The 21,973-nt window shown below is 40.4% G+C and overlaps 1 protein-coding gene across 1 annotated transcript in view; it reads right to left on the bottom strand.

The window, feature by feature from the left end:
- The window catches only part of LOC139391927 (serine-rich adhesin for platelets-like), a 45,362-nt gene extending 23,919 nt beyond the window's left edge, over nt 1-21,443 (bottom strand). The window contains exons 1-3 of the mRNA XM_071139536.1: nt 20,647-21,443; nt 16,891-17,069; nt 6,673-6,863 (exon numbers count right to left, since the gene is read on the bottom strand). Of these exons, the coding sequence (XP_070995637.1) occupies nt 6,673-6,714 (42 nt within the window). The 5' untranslated portion in view covers nt 6,715-6,863; nt 16,891-17,069; nt 20,647-21,443. The remainder of the gene's footprint in view (nt 1-6,672; nt 6,864-16,890; nt 17,070-20,646) is intronic.
- Between the last annotated feature and the right edge of the window lie 530 nt (nt 21,444-21,973).

Here is a 21,973-nt window from a genome sequence, read left to right as displayed (position 1 = left end):
GAGCATCTCTTTATTATGGACAGATCTCACCATATTTACAACCATTGAATCTTTTTTTTATTTTACCTTTATTTAACTAGGCAAGTCAGTTAAGAACAAATTATTATTTTCAATGACGGCCTAGGAACAGTGGGTTAACTGACTGTTCAGGGGCAGAACGACAGATTTGTACCTTGTCAGCTCGGGGGTTTGAACTTGCAACCTTCCGGTTACTAGTCCAACGCTCTAACCACTAACCACTCTACCCTGCCGCCGAATCTACAGTGCCTTGCGAAAGTATTCGGCTCCCTTGAACTTTGCGACCTTTTGCCACATTTCAGGCTTCAAACATAAAGATATAAAACTGTATTTTTTTGTGAAGAATCAACAACAAGTGGGACACAATCATGAAGTGGAACGACATTTATTGGATATTTCAAACTTTTTTAACAAATCAAAAACTGAAAAATTGGGCGTGCAAAATTATTCAGCCCCCTTAAGTTAATACTTTGTAGCGCCACCTTTTGCTGCGATTACAGCTGTAAGTCGCTTGGGGTATGTCTCTATCAGTTTTGCACTTCGAGAGACTGACATTTTTTCCCATTCCTCCTTGCAAAACAGCTCGAGCTCAGTGAGGTTGGATGGAGAGCATTTGTGACCAGCAGTTTTCAGTTCTTTCTACAGATTATCGATTGGATTCAGGTCTGGACTTTGACTTGGCCATTCTAACACCTGGATATGTTTATTTTTGAACCATTCCATTGTAGATTTTGCTTTATGTTTTGGATCATTGTCTTGTTGGAAGACAAATCTCTGTCCCAGTCTCAGGTCTTTTGCAGACTCCATCAGGTTTTCTTCCAGAATGGTCCTGTATTTGGCTCCATCCATCTTCCCATCAATTTTAACCATCTTCCCTGTCCCTGCTGAAGAAAAGCAGGCCCAAACCATGATGCTGCCACCACCATGTTTGACAGTGGTGATGGTGTGTTCAGGGTGATGAGCTGTGTTGCTTTTACGCCAAACATAACGTTTTGCATTGTTGCCAAAAAGTTCAATTTTGGTTTCATCTGACCAGAGCACCTTCTTCCACATGTTTGGTGTGTCTCCCAGGTGGCTTGTGGCAAACACAAAAAAAACACTTTTTATGGATATCTTTAAGAAATGGCTTTCTTCTTGCCACTCTTCCATAAAGGCCAGATTTGTGCAATATACGACTGATTGTTGTCCTATGGACAGAGTCTCCCACCTCAGCTGTAGATCTCTGCAGTTCATCCAGAGTGATCATGGGCCTCTTGGCTGCATCTCTGATCAGTCTTCTCCTTGTATGAGTTGAAAGTTTAGAGGGACGGCCAGGTCTTGGTAGATTTGCAGTGGTCTGATACTCCTTCCATTTCAATATTATCCCTTGCAGAGTGCTCCTTGGGATGTTTAAAGCTTGGGAAATATTTTTGTATCCAAATCCGGCTTTAAACTTCTTCACAACAGTATCTCGGACCTGCCTGGTGTGTTCCTTGTTCTTCATGATGCTCTCTGCGCTTTTAACGGACCTCTGAGACTATCACAGTGCAGGTGCATTTATACGGAGACTTGATTACACACAGGTGGATTGTATTTATCATCATTAGTCATTTAGGTCAACATTGGATCATTCAGAGATCCTCACTGAACTTCTGGAGAGAGTTTGCTGCACTGAAAGTAAAGGGGCTGAATAATTTTGCACGCCCAATTTTTCAGTTTTTGATTTGTTAAAAAAGTTTGAAATATCCAATAAATGTCGTTCCACTTCATGATTGTGTCCCACTTGTTGTTGATTCTTCACAAAAAAATACAGTTTTATATCTTTATGTTTGAAGCCTGAAATGTGGCAAAAGGTCGCAAAGTTCAAGGGGGCCGAATACTTTCGCAAGGCACTGTATATGTTTTGACTATGACAGTTTACAATCTAAAGGTAACACCAAGTAATTTAGTCACCTCAACTTGTTCAACAGCCACCCCATTCATTACCAGATTCAGCTGAAGTCTAGAACTTAAGGAATGATTTGTACCAAATACAATGCTCTTATTTTTAGATGTTCAGCACCAGTTTATTACTGGCCATCCATTCCAAAACAGACTGCAACTCTTTGCTACGGGTTTCAGTGACTTCATTAGCTGTGGTTTCTGATGCGTATATGGTTGAATCATCAGCATACATGGACACACATGCTTTGTTTAATGCAAGTGGCAGGTCATTGGTAAAAATAGAAAAGAGTAGAGGTTCTAGAAAGCTGCCCTGCGGTACACCACACGTCACATGTTTGACATTAGAGAAGCTTACATTAAAGAAAACCAGTTGAGTTCAATTAGATAGATGGCTCTGAATCCATGATATGGCAAGGGTTGAAAAGCCATAACACATACGTTTTTTCAACAACAGGTTACAATATCAAAAAGGCTGCACTGAACTCTAACAGAAAAAAAATCAAATCAAATGTTTTTGGTCACATACACATGGTTAGCAGATGTTATTGCGAGTTTAGCGAAATGCTTGTGCTTCTAGTTCCGGCAGTACAGCAATATCAAACAAGTAATCTAACAATTCCACAACAACTGCCTAATAGACACAAATCTAAGTAAAGGGATTGAATGAGAATATACACATATAAATATATGGATGAGCAATGACCGAGTGGAATAGGCAAGATGCAATAGATGGTATAAAATACAGTATATAGATCTGGGATGAGAAATGCAAGATATGTAAACATTATTAAAGTGACTAGTGATCCATTTATTAAAGTGGCCAATGATTTCAAGTCTGTATGTAAGCAGCAGCCACTCTGTGTTAGTGATGGCTGTTTAACAGTCTGATGGTCTTGAGATTGAAAAGTAGCTTCTGTCTCTCGGTCCCAGCTTGGATGCACCTGTACTGACCTCACCTTCTGGATGGTAGTGGGGTGAACAGGCAGTGGCTCGGGTGGTTGTTGTCCTTAATTATGGCCTTCCTGTGACATCAGGTGCTGTAGGTGTCCTGGAGAGAGGTAGTTTGCCCCTGGTGGTGCGTTGTGCAGGCCGCACCGTGCAGTTGCCTACCAGGCGGTGATACAGCCCGACTGGATGCTCTCAATTGTGTGTCTGTAAAAGTTTGAGGGTTTTAGGTGACAAGCCAAATTTCTTCAGCCTCCTGAAGTTGAAAAGGCGCTGTTGCGCCTTCTTCACCACACTGTCTCTGTGGGTGGACCATTTCAGTTTGTCCTTGATGTTTATGCCGAGGAACTTAAAACGTTCCACCTTCTCCAATGCTGACCCCTCAATGTGGATAGGGGGTTCCTCCCTCTGCTATTTCCTGAAGTCCACGATCATCTCCTTCGTTTTGTTGACGTTGAGGGAGAGGTTGTTTTCCTGACACCACACTCCTCTAGGCTCATATTAAAGATATGACAGATAGGATGGTAGCTGACTCTATAGCCACTCCTCAGTAGCTTTCCATCCAATTTGTCAATGCCAGGAGGTTTGTCATTATTGGCCGTTAACAATTAATTTTTGCACATCGACCACACAAACTTTACAAAATTCAAACTTAATGTTTTTCTTACATTATTTTAATTGTATTTTTATGCACTAATACGATGGCTCACTGCTCGTTGCTAGCATTTTCTGCCTAAGTTTGTCCACTTTGCAAATTAAGTAATCATTAAAATAATTAGTAATATCAAATGGTTTTGTGATGAATAAGCCATCTGATTAAATGAAAGATGGAGCGGAATGTCTTTCTGCCCATAATTCCATTTAAAGTACTCCAAAGTTTGTTCCCACCATTCTTTATATCATTGATCTGGACTTCATAACACAGTTTCTTCTTTTTTTTTTGTCACATAATTAGTTAGATAATTTCTCAATTTGCAGCAAGTCAGCCAGACTTATTAGTCACTCCTTTTGCTCCATCTCTTTCAACCATGATTTTTTTCAATTCCTCATCAATCCATGGATCCTTAACAGTGCTCACAGTCAGTTTCTTAATAGGTGCATGTTTATCAATAATTGGAAGAAGCAACTTCATAAATTCATCAAGTGCAGTGTCTGGATGCTCCTTTTTAATCACATCAGACTAATAAATATTTGTAACATTATCCACATAAGAGTCACAGCAAAATCTTTTCTATGATCTCTTATACAGTATTTTAGGCCCAGCTTTTGGAATTTTGGCCTTCCCGGATATAGCCACTATATTGTGATCACTGCATCCATTGGGTACAGATATAACTTTAGGACAACGTTCTACAGTATTAGTAAAAATGTGATCCATACATGTGGATAATCTTGTCCCTATAGTGTTTGGAAACACCCTGATAGGTTGATTAATAACCTGAACCAGATTACAGGAACTGGTTACAGTGAGAAGCTTCCTCTTGAGCAGACAGCTTGATGAAAACCAGTCAATATTCAGGTCCCCAAGAAAGTAGACCTCTCTGTTTACATCACATACACTATCAAGTATTTCACACATTATTTAGATACTGACTGTTAGCACTTGGTGGCCTATAGCAACACCCCCAAAATAAAAGGCTTTAGATGTGCCAAGAGAACCTGCAATCACAACACTTCAATAACACTTGACATAAGATATTCTCTAAGCATTACAGGGATATGGCTCTGAATATATACAGCATCACCTCATCCATAAGAGTTTCTGACTCATATATAGATGTTATTTCCTTGTATTGCTACTGCTGTATCATCAAATTAATTATCTAAGTGAGTCTCAGAAATGGTCTTTCCTCTTCTGGTGGACAATGAGCCTGTCATAGTGGATGTAAGCAAGGTCCCCACACGCTCTGACAGCTTTCATGGCTGGGATAAGGTCTTTCCTCTTCTGGCGCACAGCTTCAGGATAGTCCTTGTTGAGGAAGATGTACATTCCTCAGACTTCGTCCAGGTCTCATGTGGGAATTCTGCAATTCCGTCCACAAACATCTTGTTCCGCCTTTATTGTCCCTCGAGATTTATAATGGATTCACACACAGGGAGAACTGCAAACTGTTCTTCAGGTCCTGGACTCTTTTTTTTTGTTTAAAAGATCCCTCACCTGTGATAGAGACACCAATGTCCTCAACAATACTCCCGCCGGCTTTTGTCTTTGTCATGGTAGGTAGCAACATAGGCTACGCTGTTCCTACTCGCAGTTCCAGACATGGCAGGTCACAGGGAAGATTAGATCCCTGCTGTTTGTTGTGTTCAGACAGCCACAAACCCGGGACAATCCGCAGTCCCAGCCACAATGGCTAACCGCGTCGCGGGCTACATTGAAGTCCTCAATGAACCCAGCTACCTTGATAGCCAGCTATTAAGCAGCTAGGCTAGTTGCCACGCCAAATAGCTCCTCAGACCCAGCCTTGATCGGCAGGATCACTGGACAGAGAGTAGCAGTCCCAGTAACTGATGTCAAATGTTTTGCGGGATCCAAACTAAAAAGTTAGCTAGCTACTAAGAAACTTTCCAATACACTTTCAAAACAACAAACCAAGCTCTCCCTCGTTCCGCATTCAACAGGATGTGTTCAACAGGAACTTATAGAGAGATCGTTGATGAAAACCTGCTCCAGAGCAAACAGGACCTCAGACTGGGGCAAAAGTTCACCTAAGCACACAGCCAAGACAATGCAGGACTGGCTTCGGGACAAGTCTCTGAATGTCCTTGAGTGGCCTAGCCAGAGTCCGGACTTGAACCCGATCAAACATCTTTGGAGAGACCTGAAAATAGCTGTGCAGCAACGCACCCCTTCCAACCTAACAGAACTTGAGAGGATCTGCAGAGAACAATGGGAGAAACTCCCCAAATACAGGTGTGCCAAGTTTGTAGTATCATACCCAAGATGACTCGAGGCTGGAATCACTGCCAAAGGTGCTTCAACAAAGTACTGAGTGAAGGGTCTGAATACTTATGTAAATGTGATATCAATTTTTTAGGTTTTATAAATTTGCTTAAATTTCTAAATATGTATTTTTGCTTTGTCATTATGGGGTATCGTGTTTAGATTGATGAGGGAAAAAACGATTTAATACATTTTAGAATAAGGCTATAACGTAACAAAATGTAGAAAAAGTTGAGGGGTCTGAATACCTTCCAAATGCACTGTATTTACTGTTCATCCACATTCAGTACCGGTCTAAAGTTTGGAGACACCTACTCATTCAAGGGTTTTTCTTTATTTTTTACAATGTTTTACATTGTAGAATAATAGTGAAGAGAACAAAACTATGAAAAAACACATGGAATAACATAGTAACCAAAAACATATTAATTAAACAAATCTAAATATACTTTATACTTGAGATTATTCAAAGTATCCGCCCTTTGCCTTGATGACAGCTTTGCACACTCTTGGCATTCTCTCAACCAGCTTCATGAGGTAGGTGTGCCTTGTTAAAAGTTCATTTGTGGAATTTCTTGAAAGACAAACACACTTTTATGAGTAGACTAAAACAACTGGACACACACACACACACAACACACAAATAGGAGAGGAAGGTAATTTCCGGGATGTTTTCCGGGGTGTTTTCCGGGGTGTTTTCCGGGATGTTCTTCCTCAGAGGGAGAGTAGCAGGTTAGCGCCCTCGCACACTAACCTCTTCAGGACAGAAGAGTACGACATGTTCTGCCTCCTCACCACCTACACACATCTCCTCCCTCATCCCTTCTTTCTCTCCGTCTTACCAGTAATGGCTGTACCACAGGTAGTGTTCTCGATAGCTCCATGGCTGTATGCACGCAGTATAAGGGTTATTCTCCACTCTGGCCCTCTCCACAGTCACCGTAAAAACTCTCTCAGCCAACCCCTCAGACACTGACACCGGAGAGTCTTCATACACACTGCTGCATCTCGGCATCTAGTTTTTTTTGTTCATCTGCAAAAAAACGAGATAAGAACAATCAATGTGTTTTATGTAAAAAGAAAATAAAAGATTTAAAAGGAAAGAAAAACGTGCCTTTTTCACGTTGCTGATGTTTCCGTTTTACATCAGAAAACCATTGTCTAAGATGTACACAGACCGGGTCACAACCTTGAGTATCTGGCATGACAATACAAAAAAGTAACCACGGGAAGCACGTTGGCCATTTTAATTCATAAACATTAGGCCTATACTCTCTGTAAAATTCACACAATTACCCTGTATTTATAATCACTGTAAAAATCACAATTGTATTATGCAAATGAAACAGGAAATCACTCACAATTGAAATGACCTGAATGTCAAGCCCTGGACTGGTACCCAGGCTAACTGCCTTCTATTTTGAACACATTTATTTTCATTGTTAGAGCGGCCACTTGAGTATCTGGTCAATATGTTGGATAAAATGTGGTCACACACAATAACTTACATTTATTAGTTGGAGGACATGTTTAATGTTGCCTTGTTTATCAGTACAATGAAAATGTGTATTCCACCTGTCACAGTACTCAACCCTCTGACATACTATTCACGCAACAGTCTGGGAGCATCAGGTAAGCCTCAGAGCAGTTCTCAGGTAGCAGTTCAGGGGTTTATGTGCCTTGCTCAAGGACACAATGGCAGAAGGGGTTGGAACCAGACCTGGATAAATAATGAGCTGTAGTCGATGATTGAGCTTGCCTGGCACAAACACCATTGTAATAGTCCCAAAAGAGCAAACCACATCTTTCTGGCACTCTACTCCAGACAGGCTCAATACTATTTGAACTCAGGTCAGAGCAAATGATGGCATTGTAATGTGTTCAGTAACCTTGCCTGATACCTGAAAACATGTATTAGCTCCAATCAAATCAATCACATTTATTTTATAAAGCCCTTTTTACAACAGCGGTGGTCAGGAAGTGCTTTACAGATACACGGCCTAACACCCATTGAGCCAGAAGCTTACGCCTTGGCTTTAGCTCAGCAGTCTAATACAGTCTTGTGGTGCACAGGACTAATCCAGTCAGCAACAATACTGCTACTAAATACTGTAATGAAAAAATAAATTATTCTGGTATCTTTTGAATTATTTTTAAATATTAGGTTGTTATGGCACCTTTAACATTCACAACGTGTTACCCAAATTATTTAGTTAAGCAATTCGGGTGAGTCTCTTTCAAAATGTGAGTATCACTTTTGAACCTGTACATCCCTGAGAGTGATGCCTGACTCAACATGTCTAGTTGTTACTATCAGAGCCTTCTTGACTAATAAGGACTGTTTATATGGATGTAATGTCTGTGCATTTCCATTGTACTTGCTAGGTGCAAACACAACAAGTTTTAGAGAGTATGTTTATCTTCGAGGGTGTGACTTTTTAGGGTGTGACCAGAGTTAACTCATATTGAGTTACTTAGAGACAGTGCTAGGAAAGAAGATATTTATATTCACATGACATTTCACATTCATCAAATCCCGAGGCTTGGTCCGTGTCCAATATATGTCTTGCCTACTACTTACTAAAAGTACATACTTCTGTTTACTAATCGTACTCCATATTATTTAGAATGTAATGTTTAGTAAAAACATATGCAGTAAGCAATGAATATCAACATACTAGGCATATTCATACTGTGAAGGCATGTAATGCGTGATTTCCCGTCATTTGTTCATTTTTGTCACGCCCTGACCTTAGAGAGATGTTTTATTTCTCTATTTGGTTAGGTCAGGGTGTGATGTGATGTGGGGTGGGCATTCTGTTTTGTTTTCTATGTTTCTTTATTTCTATGTTTTGGCCGGCTATGGTTCTCATTCAGGGACAGCTGTCTATCGTTGTCTCTGATTGGGAATCAGAGACAACGTAGCCCTTTTTTCCCTCCTTTCAGTGTGGGTAGTTGACTTTTGTTAGTGTGTTGTGTCTTCGTTTGTTGTTTTGTTGGTGACATTATTAATAAAAGGAAAATGTACGCTCGCCACGCTGCACTTCTTTTAATGGCCGTGACAATTTTAGTAACATCAGCTGCTGTATGCATTTATACACAGGTTTTTATTTTATTTTTTTAACCCCCTTTTTCTCCCCAATTTCGTGGTGTCCAATTGTTGTAGTAGCTACTATCTTGTCTCATCGCTACAACTCCCGTACGGGCTCGGGAGAGACGAAGGTTGAAAGTCATGCGTCCGCCGATACACAGCTTCTTAACACAGCGCGCATCCAACCCGGAAGCCAGCCGCACAAATGTGCCGGAGGAAACACGGAGGGCGCACTGCGCCCGGCCCGCCACAGGAGTCGCTGGTGCGCGATGAGACAAGGATTTTCCTCCCTAACCCGGACGACGCTAGGCCAATTGTGCATCAACCCCATGGACCTCCCGGTCGCGGCCGGTTACGACAGAGCCTGGGCGCGAACCCAGAGTCTCTGATGGCACAGCTGGCACTGCAGTACAGCGCCCTTAACCACTGCGCCACCCGGGAGGCCAGTATACACATGTTTTACCAGTGTCTGCAATGTGTTTCAAGAGACACTTGTTCTACAACACCTTGCTACAAAAGTAGCTTGCAACTTGAAGTTTTGTAATTTCATGTAAAGACAAAACATTTTCTGCTGTAATATTGATGTGATTATAAAGACAGTATGCCTACACTTTACCTAGCAAAAATACAAATACGTTCTGTGTAGAGGAAACGAAAAGATAGATTTGTATGCTCCTTGTTCTTCGGTACAACTTCAGCTGTCCCAGAAATAGCATGGCATTCAATTCTATTTCTATGGTATATTCTAAGGATTTGGCTGTCTAACCACATACCGACATTCCCAGGTCTCTGGGTGAGGTTCTGTTTTCATGTACGTACAGGTGCAGTCGGGTGGCAGGAGGGGTGGAGTGCCACTTCATCCTGGATATGACAGAGTTTGCCTCAAACCAAGGGTCCACCAGAAGCCTACAATGTAATATGAGAATAGTGCAAATTGCTGAACTTATGTAGATATTCCAAACATAGTGTTTTGATAACTTTCAAGTGTAACGGTTCCATGTAGAGTAAACCACCCTTAGTGTTCTGCTAATACAACAATGTGCAAATATTATAATTGTCTTTCATCTTCTATTGTCATTCCCAACCAATACAGATACGGCACCTGTCATTCGTCATCCCTTCGTATGGTGTCCCACATAAGACAGTTCCCTGACATGTTTGAAGAACACACTCATTTTTAATAGGTCAGTAGCCAGTGATGCTGACGTCGTCACTATTTCCATGTTCAAAACAACTGGGAGCTGGGCACTCAGAAAAGAATGGGAGAAACTCCCCAAATACAGGTGTGCCAAGCTTGTAGTGCAATACACAAGAAGAGGCTGTAATCGCTGCCAAAGGTGCTTTAACAGAGTGCTGAGTAAAGGGTCTGAATACTTGTGGAAATATGATATTTCAGGTTTTTATTTTTTATAAATTAGCAAAAAGTTCTAAACCTGTTTTTGCTTTGTCATTATGGGGTATTGTGTGTAGATAGATGGAAAAAAAAAAGATTAAATACATTTTAGAAGAAGTCTGTAACCTAACGAACAGTGGAAACAAGTCATGGGGTCGGAATACTGAATACTGAATGCACTGTGTAGCGAATGTGCCCACTCTGGTATTGGCACGTGTGCTCTAGCTAACAGCTAGCATATACATTGTGGGTATAGCCTACATCAGGGGTATTCAACTTTTACTCTACGAGGTCCAGAGCCTGCTGGTTTTCTGTTCTACCTGATAATTAAGTGCACACACCTGGTGTCCCTAAATCAGTCCCTGATTAGAGGGGGACAATTTTAAAAATGCAGTGGAGCTGGCTTCGAGGTCCCAACGGCAGCATCGGTCATCATGTCACCAGAATAAGACCTTCGATATTTATTGAAAGGAGAATCATGCTCATCACTGTGCACTTTCACCATACTGTGAAGTTCATCGTAACTTATTTAATTTGTAGCCTAATAAACTACATGCTCTCCCGAGTTGTATTGGGAGAACCACACAACATATCACATGAATCCAAGTCTACCTGAAAAGCATTTTCCACCAACATTTCTCACATTATTAATTTGACCGACACAAAAATATCCCACCTTGTCCAGCCTATTTTGTTTTGTCGACATCTGGTAAGTTTACCTACACAAAATGTCTGTTATCATCAGGCCTGTCCTGACATTTTGTTAACGTACTTTACTCGCATAAAAAGGGAAGCACAGCTCACACAGCCGCGAGCTGCCCAAAAAAAGCCTAACAGACGAGCTAAAATACTTCAATGCTCGCTTCGAGGCAAGCAACACTGAAGCATGCATGTTAGCATCAGCTGTTCCGGACGACTGTGTGATCACTCTCTCCGTAGCTGATGTGAGTAAGACCTTAAAACAGGCCAACAATCACCTGGTCATGTGGTGCCAGGATAACAACCTCTCCCTCAAAGTGTTCAAGACAAAGGAGATGACTGTGGACTACAGGAAAAGGAGGACCGAACACACCCCCATTCTCATAGATGGGGCTGTAGTGGAGCAGGTTGAGCACTTCAATTTCCTTGGTGTCCACATCACCAATAAACTATCATTGTCCAAACACACCAAGACAGTCATGAAGAGGGCACGACAAAGACTATTCCCCCATGGGTCCACAGATCCTCAAAAGTTCTACAGCTGCACCATCGCGAGCATCCTGACTGGTTGCATCACTACAGAGGGTAGTGTGTACGGCCTAGTACATCACTAGGGTCAAGCTTCCTGCCATCCAGGACCTCTATATCAGACCTCTATATCCCCCTCCCCACGTTTTACACTGCTGCAACTCTGGTTATTATCTGTGCATAGTCACTTTAACTCTACCTACATGTACCTATTACCTCAATTACCTCAACTAACCTGTGCCCCCCCGCACATTGACTCTGTACCGGTACCCCCTCTATATAGCCTCGCTACTGTTATTTTACTGCTGCTCTTTAACTATTTGTTATTTTTATCTATTTTTTACTTAACACTTATTTTTCTTAAAACTGCATTGTTGGTTAAGGGCTTGTAAGTAAGCATTTCACTATTCGGCGCATGTGACAAATAAAATTAGATTTGATTTGGATGGAAACCTGGTTAATGTGAAGCCATTTTGAAGAGGCTGGAATCATATTTTGGACGAACATGCACATGCCTACAGGAGACTTGAAGTAGCCTAATAATCAGATTAAAACACTGTGACTTGTTGTGTTCATGGCACATAAAGTTAAATGACCAATATTTAGGCTATATTGATACGTTAGGTTCGAGGTGTGCGAGGAATAGCCGCTCGGATTGAAGATTAAGCAGAGCTCATGTTAAGCTTTCCTGAATAACTGGGCCTGCCGGGAGCATGTGGCCACATTATTGTACGAAGACTTGGCATAATGATGATCAGCAACAGACCACATCTCAGTATCAGAAATAAAAAGCCAGATAGGCCTGCTACTCTATTTTTCTAGACCTTCTACACTGTCGAGTAGACCCACAACTGATCCAAATTAAATGAAACACAGGGCTTTTGCGCCATTATTCAAATGACATTTTCAAAGCAGCCTAGAGTAGAATTTTGTACTCACTTGAAAACAATAATGCAATTATTCATTGCATTGTGGTGTTGTAGGCTAGTCTAGGTAGCATATTGTCCCTAAACATGATCAATAAAGGAACTTTTTGAGCTGTGTGTTTCATGTCTTCACTGTTCTTTCATGCGCAATGATGCACCTGGCTTCTCTGCTGCCTGTGTCCTGACTCTGAGGTCATTAAAGATCCCATGGCACTTATCGTAAGAGTAGGGGTGTTAACCCCGGTGTCCTGGCTAAATTCCCAATCTGGCTCTCAAACCATCACGGTCACCTAATAATCCCCAGTTTACAATTGGCTTATTCATCCCCCTCCTCTCCCCTGTAACTATTCCCCAGGTCGTTGCTGCAAATGAGAACGTGTTCTCAGTCAACTTACCTGGTAAAATAACGGGAAAATAAAATAAATAAATCAGCTATTCATATTTCTTATTATGCATTCATATTGAAAATTGATGCAGCGTTAAATGCTTTTATATGTGGTATGATTGCTAGTTATCCTACTGCAGATCTGAAAAAATGGTCCACCAACCACTATTGTCACTATGAATGGTGGATGGAGGGCAGGATATACTGGTAGACTATACTGACCTGTGGTATAGTAAAAGTTAGCATGAGGAAAAGCGTAGTGCTTAAGGGAAGTACCAAAACACCTTGATATAGGGGAGGGGCATGCAAGCAGATGAGGAAATGTGTCTAAGATGGAAGACATTATATAGTAAAAACCTGCAAAAAAGCTAATGTAAACCAGGGGGGGCAAAATGCACTACCCTCCTTTTCCAAAAAAAAAAAAAACACACAACCCTCCCAAAAGCAAAAACACAAACAAAAGTTAGACAACCCTCCCGTATTATGGATGACCTCCCCACCCCAGTATCGGTATGTAAAATAAGACATTCAAAATAAGGGTGTTCATTAGAATATTTTTTTTATATTTTCTCTATCCTAGAAAGCAAATTTGTAAAACCAGATGATCAGTATGTTTACTCTTTCTATAAGGCAATAATATTGTGTAAGTGCTCTTTGAGTGAACTTGACTGTAACTATGGATGGGAAATGTTAATTTGTATGAGTTTGTAGAGTCTGTGGTGGTCGGCGAACCCTCAACCTTCTGGCCCATAGCCCTGCATGGCATCTACTGTACCACAAAAACATGCTGAAGTGGCAAAGTTGATATCCATGTGTATAAACACAGGGTCGCTAGTTACAATCGTTAAAAAAATATTTTGAGTTAATTCTATGAGGACGGAGGGTGCGCAGTTTTTTTTTACAATACAAGTGGAGGGTCTTGTGAAGATATTTTGACGTTAGGGAGTGCCTTTTTATAAAGACACCTTGAGTTGGAATGTTCCTAAATAACCGCCCTTTCTATTCTGGTGTGCGTCTGTCTGACTGTCTTAATTACACATAATAACACCCAGACATGTAGAGACACCTCTGCATATGACGTAGAATGTGTGAAATGTGTTGATGACAAACTCAGAACATATGTATTGAAAGCTTTCCAGGCTGGTGAGGCATTGCAAAATCCAGTGTTTCATTGATCAATTCATTGCTAAGTTACTTTAAGATGATTCATAAGAATTGTCTAACACTTAATCAAGGTGGTGAGGTAAGTTGCTGTGTTAACGTATACCCTTTCACACTATTGAACTGACCCAAACCATACTGTGCTGGCTTGGATATTTTCTTATAACATTGTCCTTTCCAGCAACTAGTGGATGACAGCTCAGTAGAGCTTGGCTCTGTTTGTCTCAGCAATGTGAAAAGCCCATTATAGTTTTTACAACTTTAGCCTAACCAGAATTTAGAGTCAGAATGAAATACAAATATTGGATATATACAGGATATTTCCTCAAACTTAGCCAGCCAGGTGTATTTACAACCTTTATTTATACTATCATACTATAAAAATTGGCCTGGTGCATGCTGTTAAACCTCTGTGAAGTGGATTATTTCTATAGAACTCCTTCCTGCTTATAAGATGGCTATTTGCCACAGTAAACAAAACACATGTACAGGTAGAAATGTATTCAGTTAGAGAAAACGTGTCATCTTGCGAAGAGCAACATCCCCAGTCAGTGTGTCAGTGTTTTGACCAATGATAAAAAAAAATATTGCACACATCCCAACGATTTGCAGTGACCCAATCATAACAAATCCTAACTTATATTTATCAGATGTGAAGTGTACAATTTACCCTTACACAACACTATTTGGATATGTGAAATGTGATTTCAAGTTTGTGATTATTTATTGTTGTCTTAGGCATTGCCATCCTCCAATAACTAGACACACCCTAAACAGTCATGGTTGATTTAAAACTGGTTTGGTTTGTCATTAGATTTCATATAATAAGACGGTATGTTCATTTAAGAGTTGACTCACTCCTTTACATTTCCCTGACTTCTACTATGACGCTGAAAGGTGTTCTAGTTTCATTGAATCTGTTTTATTGAACATGCCATTACATCCACGATAAGGAACATCCTCTTGTTTTATGTGTGAATGCCATGGTATGACATGAAAGATGAACAGTACATGCTTAGTTTATATTATCATTTTGTAGATGCTTTTATTGAAAGCGTACAACAGTAGAGCATACATCAATTTGTGTGTGGAGGACTCCAGTGGGAACCGACCCTGGCATTGCAAGCTCCACACTCCACATAATGGTATATAATGGTTCTTGGAAAACTTGTAATGTTAGCTTTCACCTAATTCAGACATATAATACTGCATTTTCAAAGTATTTGGACCGGGCCTGTATGTTGAACAATAACTAACCAGAACCTGATAATTTGGCGCCCTCTTGCTGTAGAGACAAAATATGACTACAATAGTGAAGTATTCTGACTGATGTAGGTGGTCTTTGCAGGCCCCCGGTGTCCGGTCTTGAGTGTGAAGTCACAAGGTCTGCTGATCCGCTACTGCGTAGCAACCCAGCGGTGCCAAAAGCCCTGGTCTGCCCTAGAAAGCTTATGTAAATTACAATCGTCAGAGCGTCCAAAGTTGTTGTGATTCTACCAACAACGACCAGAAACTGCCATGTGGGGAATCGTACGTGACTTGTTTCAGCTTGTTATTGATACCATGTCTTGTTGAGGTGTTTTGACTGATGTCATGTCAATGTAACGATAAATATGTCTACGATTGGCTAGCTAGCTAAACAACAACTGTAACAATGTTTTGAGAGAGAACTGCTCATTGTGCAAACGTGTATGTTTTAAATAAACGTTGGAGAATAAATAAGAGTTCACATATTGTCAACTATGGAATGCAGTTTGGTTCTTTGCGTGTCAAAAAAGATACAAACTATTTGATGCGTCAAATAAGCTTGTTGACCAACCAGGACCTGGATAAATAGAACGCCGTTTCGACCTTTGTGTGTCAAAAAATATACAAGTCAACACTATTTAATGCAACGATAAGCTTTCTGTCCAATCAGGACCTGGATATGACTGTAATATTCATTTAACACGTGCATTACTTTTTTACCTAGGTTTATTAATACAAAATAATTAAAATAATGAAAAAATATATAACATAATTGTACAAATAACGTTGATAATAGAGTGTCTTAAACTTTTTCAGCCTGGGACCCAAATTAGAAAATATTTTTTCCTGAAACACAACTTTATGAAAATATTAGTAAAAAAATAAATAAATAAAACTATACGTAAATACTGGTACATTTCATTGCCCTTAAGCCAAAAACAAATAACAATGAAATACCCATATAAATAGCTATGCATATTTATTTTTTCTCATTAAAAACATTCTCTACATCTGTCTAGGTTGGAACTGTTGCTGTTAAAATACAATCAATGATTTTAAATCTTAACTGGAATAAACTCATTGATCACATCACACAGGTTGAGTTTTTGATATTGCAACCCTAAGTAATAGTAGATGAAAAATGCAGGCGTACTGTACATCTTACTGTAGGAAGTATTGTTGAAAAAAAGTCTAGGTTAGAACTGTTGCTGTTAAAATATTTTTTTTTTTATGTATTCTGAAATGTAATAAACTGATTGATCAAATCACACAGGTTTTCTATTCTGGGTTTGACAGCGCAACACAGAGGTCATGTTCAGCATTGAGTCTGTTTCTGTACTTGTTTTTTAAGTATGCCAGAGTTGAGAACCCTGACTCGCATAGATACAGTACCAGTCAAAAGTTTGGACACACCTACTCATTCCAGGGTTTTTCTTTATTTTTTACTATTTTCTACATTGTAGAATAATAGTGAAGACATAAAAACTATGAAATACCACATATGGAATCATGTAGTAACCAAAAAGTGTGTAAATCAAAATATATTGGTTTTTTGAGATTCTTCAAATTGCCAACCTTTGCCTTGATGACAGATTTGCACACTCTTGGCATTCTCTCAACCAGCTTTACCTGAAATGCTTTTCCAACAGTCTTGAAGGAGTTCCCACATATGCTGAGCACTTGTTGGCTGCTTTTCCTTCACTATGCGGTCCGACTCTTCCAAAACCATCTCAATTTGGTTGAGGTCGGGGGATTGTGGAGGCCAGGTCATCTGATGCAGCACTTCGTCACTCTGTTGGGTCATTGTCCTGTTGAAAAACAAATGATAGTCCCACTAAGCTCAAACAAGATGGATTCTGCATTGCTGCAGAATACTGTGGTAGACATGCTGGTTAAGTGTGCCTTGAATTCTAAATAAATCACAGACAGTGTAACCAGCCATAACACCATAACACCTCCTCCTTCTTGCTTTACGGTGGGAAATACAGACGCAGAGATAATCTGTTCACCCACACCGCGTCTCACAAAGACACGGCAGTTGGAACTAGAGATCGACCGATTAATCGGAATGGCCGATTAATTAGGGCCGATTTCAAGTTTTCATAACAATCGGAAAGCGGTATTTTTGGGCGCCGATTTTGCCGTTGTTTTTTTTTATTTTTACACCTTTATTGAATCTTTATTTAACAAGGCAAGTCAGTTAAGAACACATTCTTATTTTCAATGATGGCCTAGAAACGAGGCAGAACGACAGATTTTTACCTTGTCAGCTCGGGGGATCCAATCTTGCAGCCTTACAGTTAACTAGTCCAACGCTCTAACCACCTGCCTCACGAGGAGCCTGCCTGTTGCGCAAATACAGTAAGCCAAGGTAAGTTGCTAGCTAGCATTAAACTTACCTTATAAAAAACAATCAATCAACGACTGTCGTTGCTCCAATGTGTACTTAACCATAAACATCAATGCCTTTCTTAAAATCAATACACAAGTATATATTTTTAAACCTGCATATTTAGCTAAAAGAAATCCAGGTTAGCAGGCAATATTAACCAGGTGAAATTCTGTCACTTCTCTTGCGTTCATTGCACACAGAGTCAGGGTATATGCAACAGTTTGGGCCGCCTGGCTCTTTGCGAACTAATTTGCCAGAATTTTACGTAATTATGACAACATTGAAAGTTGTGCAATGTAACAGTAATATTTAGACTCATGGATGCCACCCAAAAAATACGGAACGGAATACACGTTTTGTTTTCGAGGTGATAGGTCAAATCTGGAAACTAAGGCTCGGATTTTCTGTGTGTTTATTATAGTTAAGTCTATGATTTGATAGAGCAGTCTGACTGAGGGGTGGTAGGCAGCAGCAGCCTTAGAATAGTCAAAGGTATATGGTTTAGAGAGAAATAGTCGACGCGTTATAATTCCTGTAATAACTTGCGGCTGAACTTGAAAGGGGTTCCTTCGTTATTTTACCGTTCATGTCTTCCATAGAGAATGTCTTGATCTACTTCAAATAAGGTCTGTGTTTCGTGCAGGCTTAAACCGCCTCGGCATTTTGATACCCGTGTAAATCTCACTAGGATAAGGTAACGTTTGTCAACATATTTTCATAAATCCACTCTACAATTTTTTTTTATCTTCACTTATATTTAGCCATCAGTTACCTTGTCCTATGGATATCTACACAGTTATAAAATTGGCACGGTGGTGTAAGCCTACACGAAACACAGACCTTATTTTAAGTGAATCTAAAAAATATCCTATGGAATAAATGAATGAAGGAACCGCTTTTCAGATTTTGCTAGAAGGTGTCATGGGAATTATGACTCGCACTTTGGTAGTCAATTCTTACCATGTCCATTATTAAAATAGGATTTCCTGCATATAGAAATTACAGTTTTTGTTTTCAACATTCATCACAAGTAACTTAAACTCTATTTTTATTCAAACAGTTGAGAGTATTTGTCTCCTAAGAAGACTCTTCAGTATCATTGTCACTTCAGAGCTGTGTGTGTGTTTTACAGATGGCAGAGAAAAGCAGAGCACCAGTGTGGGGATTATTACATGGAATTGGCACCAGGGAAAGCAAGGTGTCTTATTTGTGATAAAGATGTAAGCATGGGGTCAGCAACGGCAAAATAAAAAAATACCACCAACCTGTGGAATCACCTTAAGAACACCCATCCAAAAGCCCATATGTATTATATTAAGTTAAAATAAAAGTGTTCATTCAGTATTGTTGTAATTGTCATTATTACAAAAATGTAATATTATATATATATATATATATATATATATATATATTATATATTTTAAAAATCGGGCGATTAATCGGTATCGGCTTTTTATGTTCTCCAATAATCGGTATCGGCGTTGAAAAATCATAATCGGTCGACCTCTAGTTGGAACCAAACATCTCCAATTTGGACTCCAGACCAAAGGACAAATTTACACCAGTCTAATGTCCACTGCTCATGTTTCTTGGCCCAAGCAGGTCTCTTCTCCTTATTGGTGTCCTTTAGTAGTGGTTTCATTGCAGCAATTTGACCATGAAGGCCCGATTCACAGAGTCTCATCTGTTGATGTTGAGATGTGTGTTACTTGAACTCTGTGAAGCATTTATTTGGGCTGCAATTTCTGAGGCTGGTAACTCTAATGAACATATCCTCTGCAGCAGAGGTAACTCTTGGTCTTTCATTCCTGTGGCAGTCCTCATGAGAGCCCGTTTTTATTTTACCTTTATTTAACTAGGCAAGTCAGTTAAGAACAAATTCTTATTTTCAATGACGGCCTAAGAACAGTGGAAGAACGGCCTAAGAACTGCCTTGTTCAGGGGCAGAACGACAGATTTTTACCTTGTTAGCTTAGAGATTTAATCTTGCAACCTTTGCGGTTACTAGTCCAAAGCTCTAACCACTAGGCTACCTGCCGCCCCAGTTTCATCATAGCGCTTGATGGTTTTTGATCCTACATCCTACTACCCAATGGCTATCACTGCCACATTTGTTGCAATGTAGCAATGTCTGTTGACCAGTCTCATAACAACTTTTGCTTTTTCTTTTCTCCCTGTTGGTAGGACTTGGTTTTCTGTTGGAGCGATTCCTAACTGAACTGTCACCCTGGCCATGCACTGACTGTACTAATGAGGCTACCTGACAGGTCAGTTCTTTGATTGCTTCCTTGCTCGCATCAATTTTACTCAGTAGAGGTTTGTATTTATTTTGTTTTTGGACTGTTGTCCGTGAGGGCTCTGCCTGTGCACATTCCTATCTGCTATCCCCGTTATCCTCACTCAGTACTGCGTTCACTCGTGTGGGTGTGAACTTACGTGAAATCCTGGCCTTTTGCATGCGTTCGCTTTCATTTGCATTTTCTCAAGCAACAGCTCATTACTGGTGTTAATATTCTGGAGATGCACCATAATCTCTGCCCTGACATGATCATTTATTAATCCTGTAACAATGGCCTGCAGGCATTGGCTCTTGACTAACTCTGTGCCATATTTCAGTCCTGATTGGGCTTGAGCTGAGGCTGATAACACTTTCTGTCTCAGGCCAAAGACCCGGACTAGGAAGTCCAAGGCAGACTCTCCCGGCTCGTGTTGCTTTAGTCATCTTGTGATACAGTTCAGTAGCATCCTTCTCTGCATGTGTCCTCAAGATTTGCCTTAAGTGTGTAGTGTCATGTCTGTTTTTCCCTCCAGATAACTCCTAATTTTAAGCCCTGGGCTCACAGCTCTGGTTACTGCTTGTATGATTTCTAATTCATGGTACCCTTTTCTCTGTCCATTTTCAATCTGATGTCCTAGCCTGCTGAAGCTGAGCTTATCTTTCTGATTCTAATCTATCTGTCCATGGATGTTAAAGTCTTTATAACTGGACATACTCATTCCATTCTCGCTCTGTGGCGGGTGCCTTTCTGGAGCTGATACCACTTCTCTGCTGGGCTGAGGACCCCCTCCCTCTTCTTTTCGTTCTGCCGCAGCTCCCATCTCTCCGCTGGGTTCGCTGTCCACTTGCATCATTGGCGCCGACTGGCTGGGACTTGAAGGCAGACTTTTCACATTATCCTCAGAGTCCGGTATTCCTTTGATTTCGTATTTCAGTTGAATCAGTCAACATTCTTCCATCCTCTGATTCCATTAAATCCTCCTTCTCACAGTAATCTTCCATCAATTTGAGCCGCAAAGCGCGATTCCTTTTACTTCAGTCATCTACACCTCCTATTCCACAACGTACACACAAGTGCCGTAAATTGTCCTCAGTTAAAGTTCATAAACTCTGCTCGATTTCATCCAACGTTTCCCTCTCTCGACTCATATTGGTCCTACTCACGTGGCAACAACGTCAATGCAGGCAATGGCAAGATAGCTACAATCTGTTTGGTGGTTAGCCCGCTAACGTTAGCTAGCTAGCTACTCTCCCAATGTCTCTCACTCGTTGTCCGTTCCAGGAATATGGGCTGGTGCTCACATGAAAATAAATCTCAGCGGTGCCTACAAATTTGTTACCCCTTTCTATGAGCTTATAATATAAACTTAAACGCGGAAGGTACGGTTTACTCCACCTTTAATCATGTCAGCACATGTAACAGCAGTTTACAGCCCTTTTTTTGTTTCTTATTCTTCCTCTCCCCAATTCACTTAAACTATATTTCTTTATTTCCCATGGGCTTCACCAGAGTACCCCCTAGTGGCTGGAATACAACTGTATTAAGCCTCTTACACATGCAGTTACAAACCTGCTAGAGTTAGCGGCAGGTGGACGAGCAATATCCACCGTAATAGTACGGATGAAGCCTTAGCTGGAATGTGAAGCTAATTGAAGCTGGTTAGCTTTAGAAACCCCTGAGCATATCTCGCTTGATTCGTAGGATACCCCTCTGGTGGGTATTCCAGAAAGAGGGTTTAACATTTCCGGCTTCGCTTAACCAGTTGAGGGAGTCCGGGATTTGTTGGTTCCAGAATGGCTGCTTATCGTTTAAATAGGCTCAATTAAAGCCAATTTTTCCTTGCTCTGGCAATGCAATCCAAAGGCTCTTTGTAAAGGCTAAATCGAGCTCTGTATCACATCGCTACGTGTCTCCCAAATTGTGTAACAATGCGCAGTAGTGTAAAGTACTTAAGTAAAAATGCTTTAAAGTACTAATTAAGTCGTTTTGGGGGGTATCTGTACTATTTATATTTTTGACTACTTTTACTTCACTACATTCC

This window comes from Oncorhynchus clarkii, chromosome 32, assembly GCF_045791955.1.
Source record: "Oncorhynchus clarkii lewisi isolate Uvic-CL-2024 chromosome 32, UVic_Ocla_1.0, whole genome shotgun sequence".
In the NCBI taxonomy this organism is placed as follows: Eukaryota; Metazoa; Chordata; class Actinopteri; order Salmoniformes; family Salmonidae; genus Oncorhynchus; species Oncorhynchus clarkii.
Note: the sequence above shows the minus strand (reverse complement) of the source record. Positions and strands in the feature narration are given on the sequence as shown.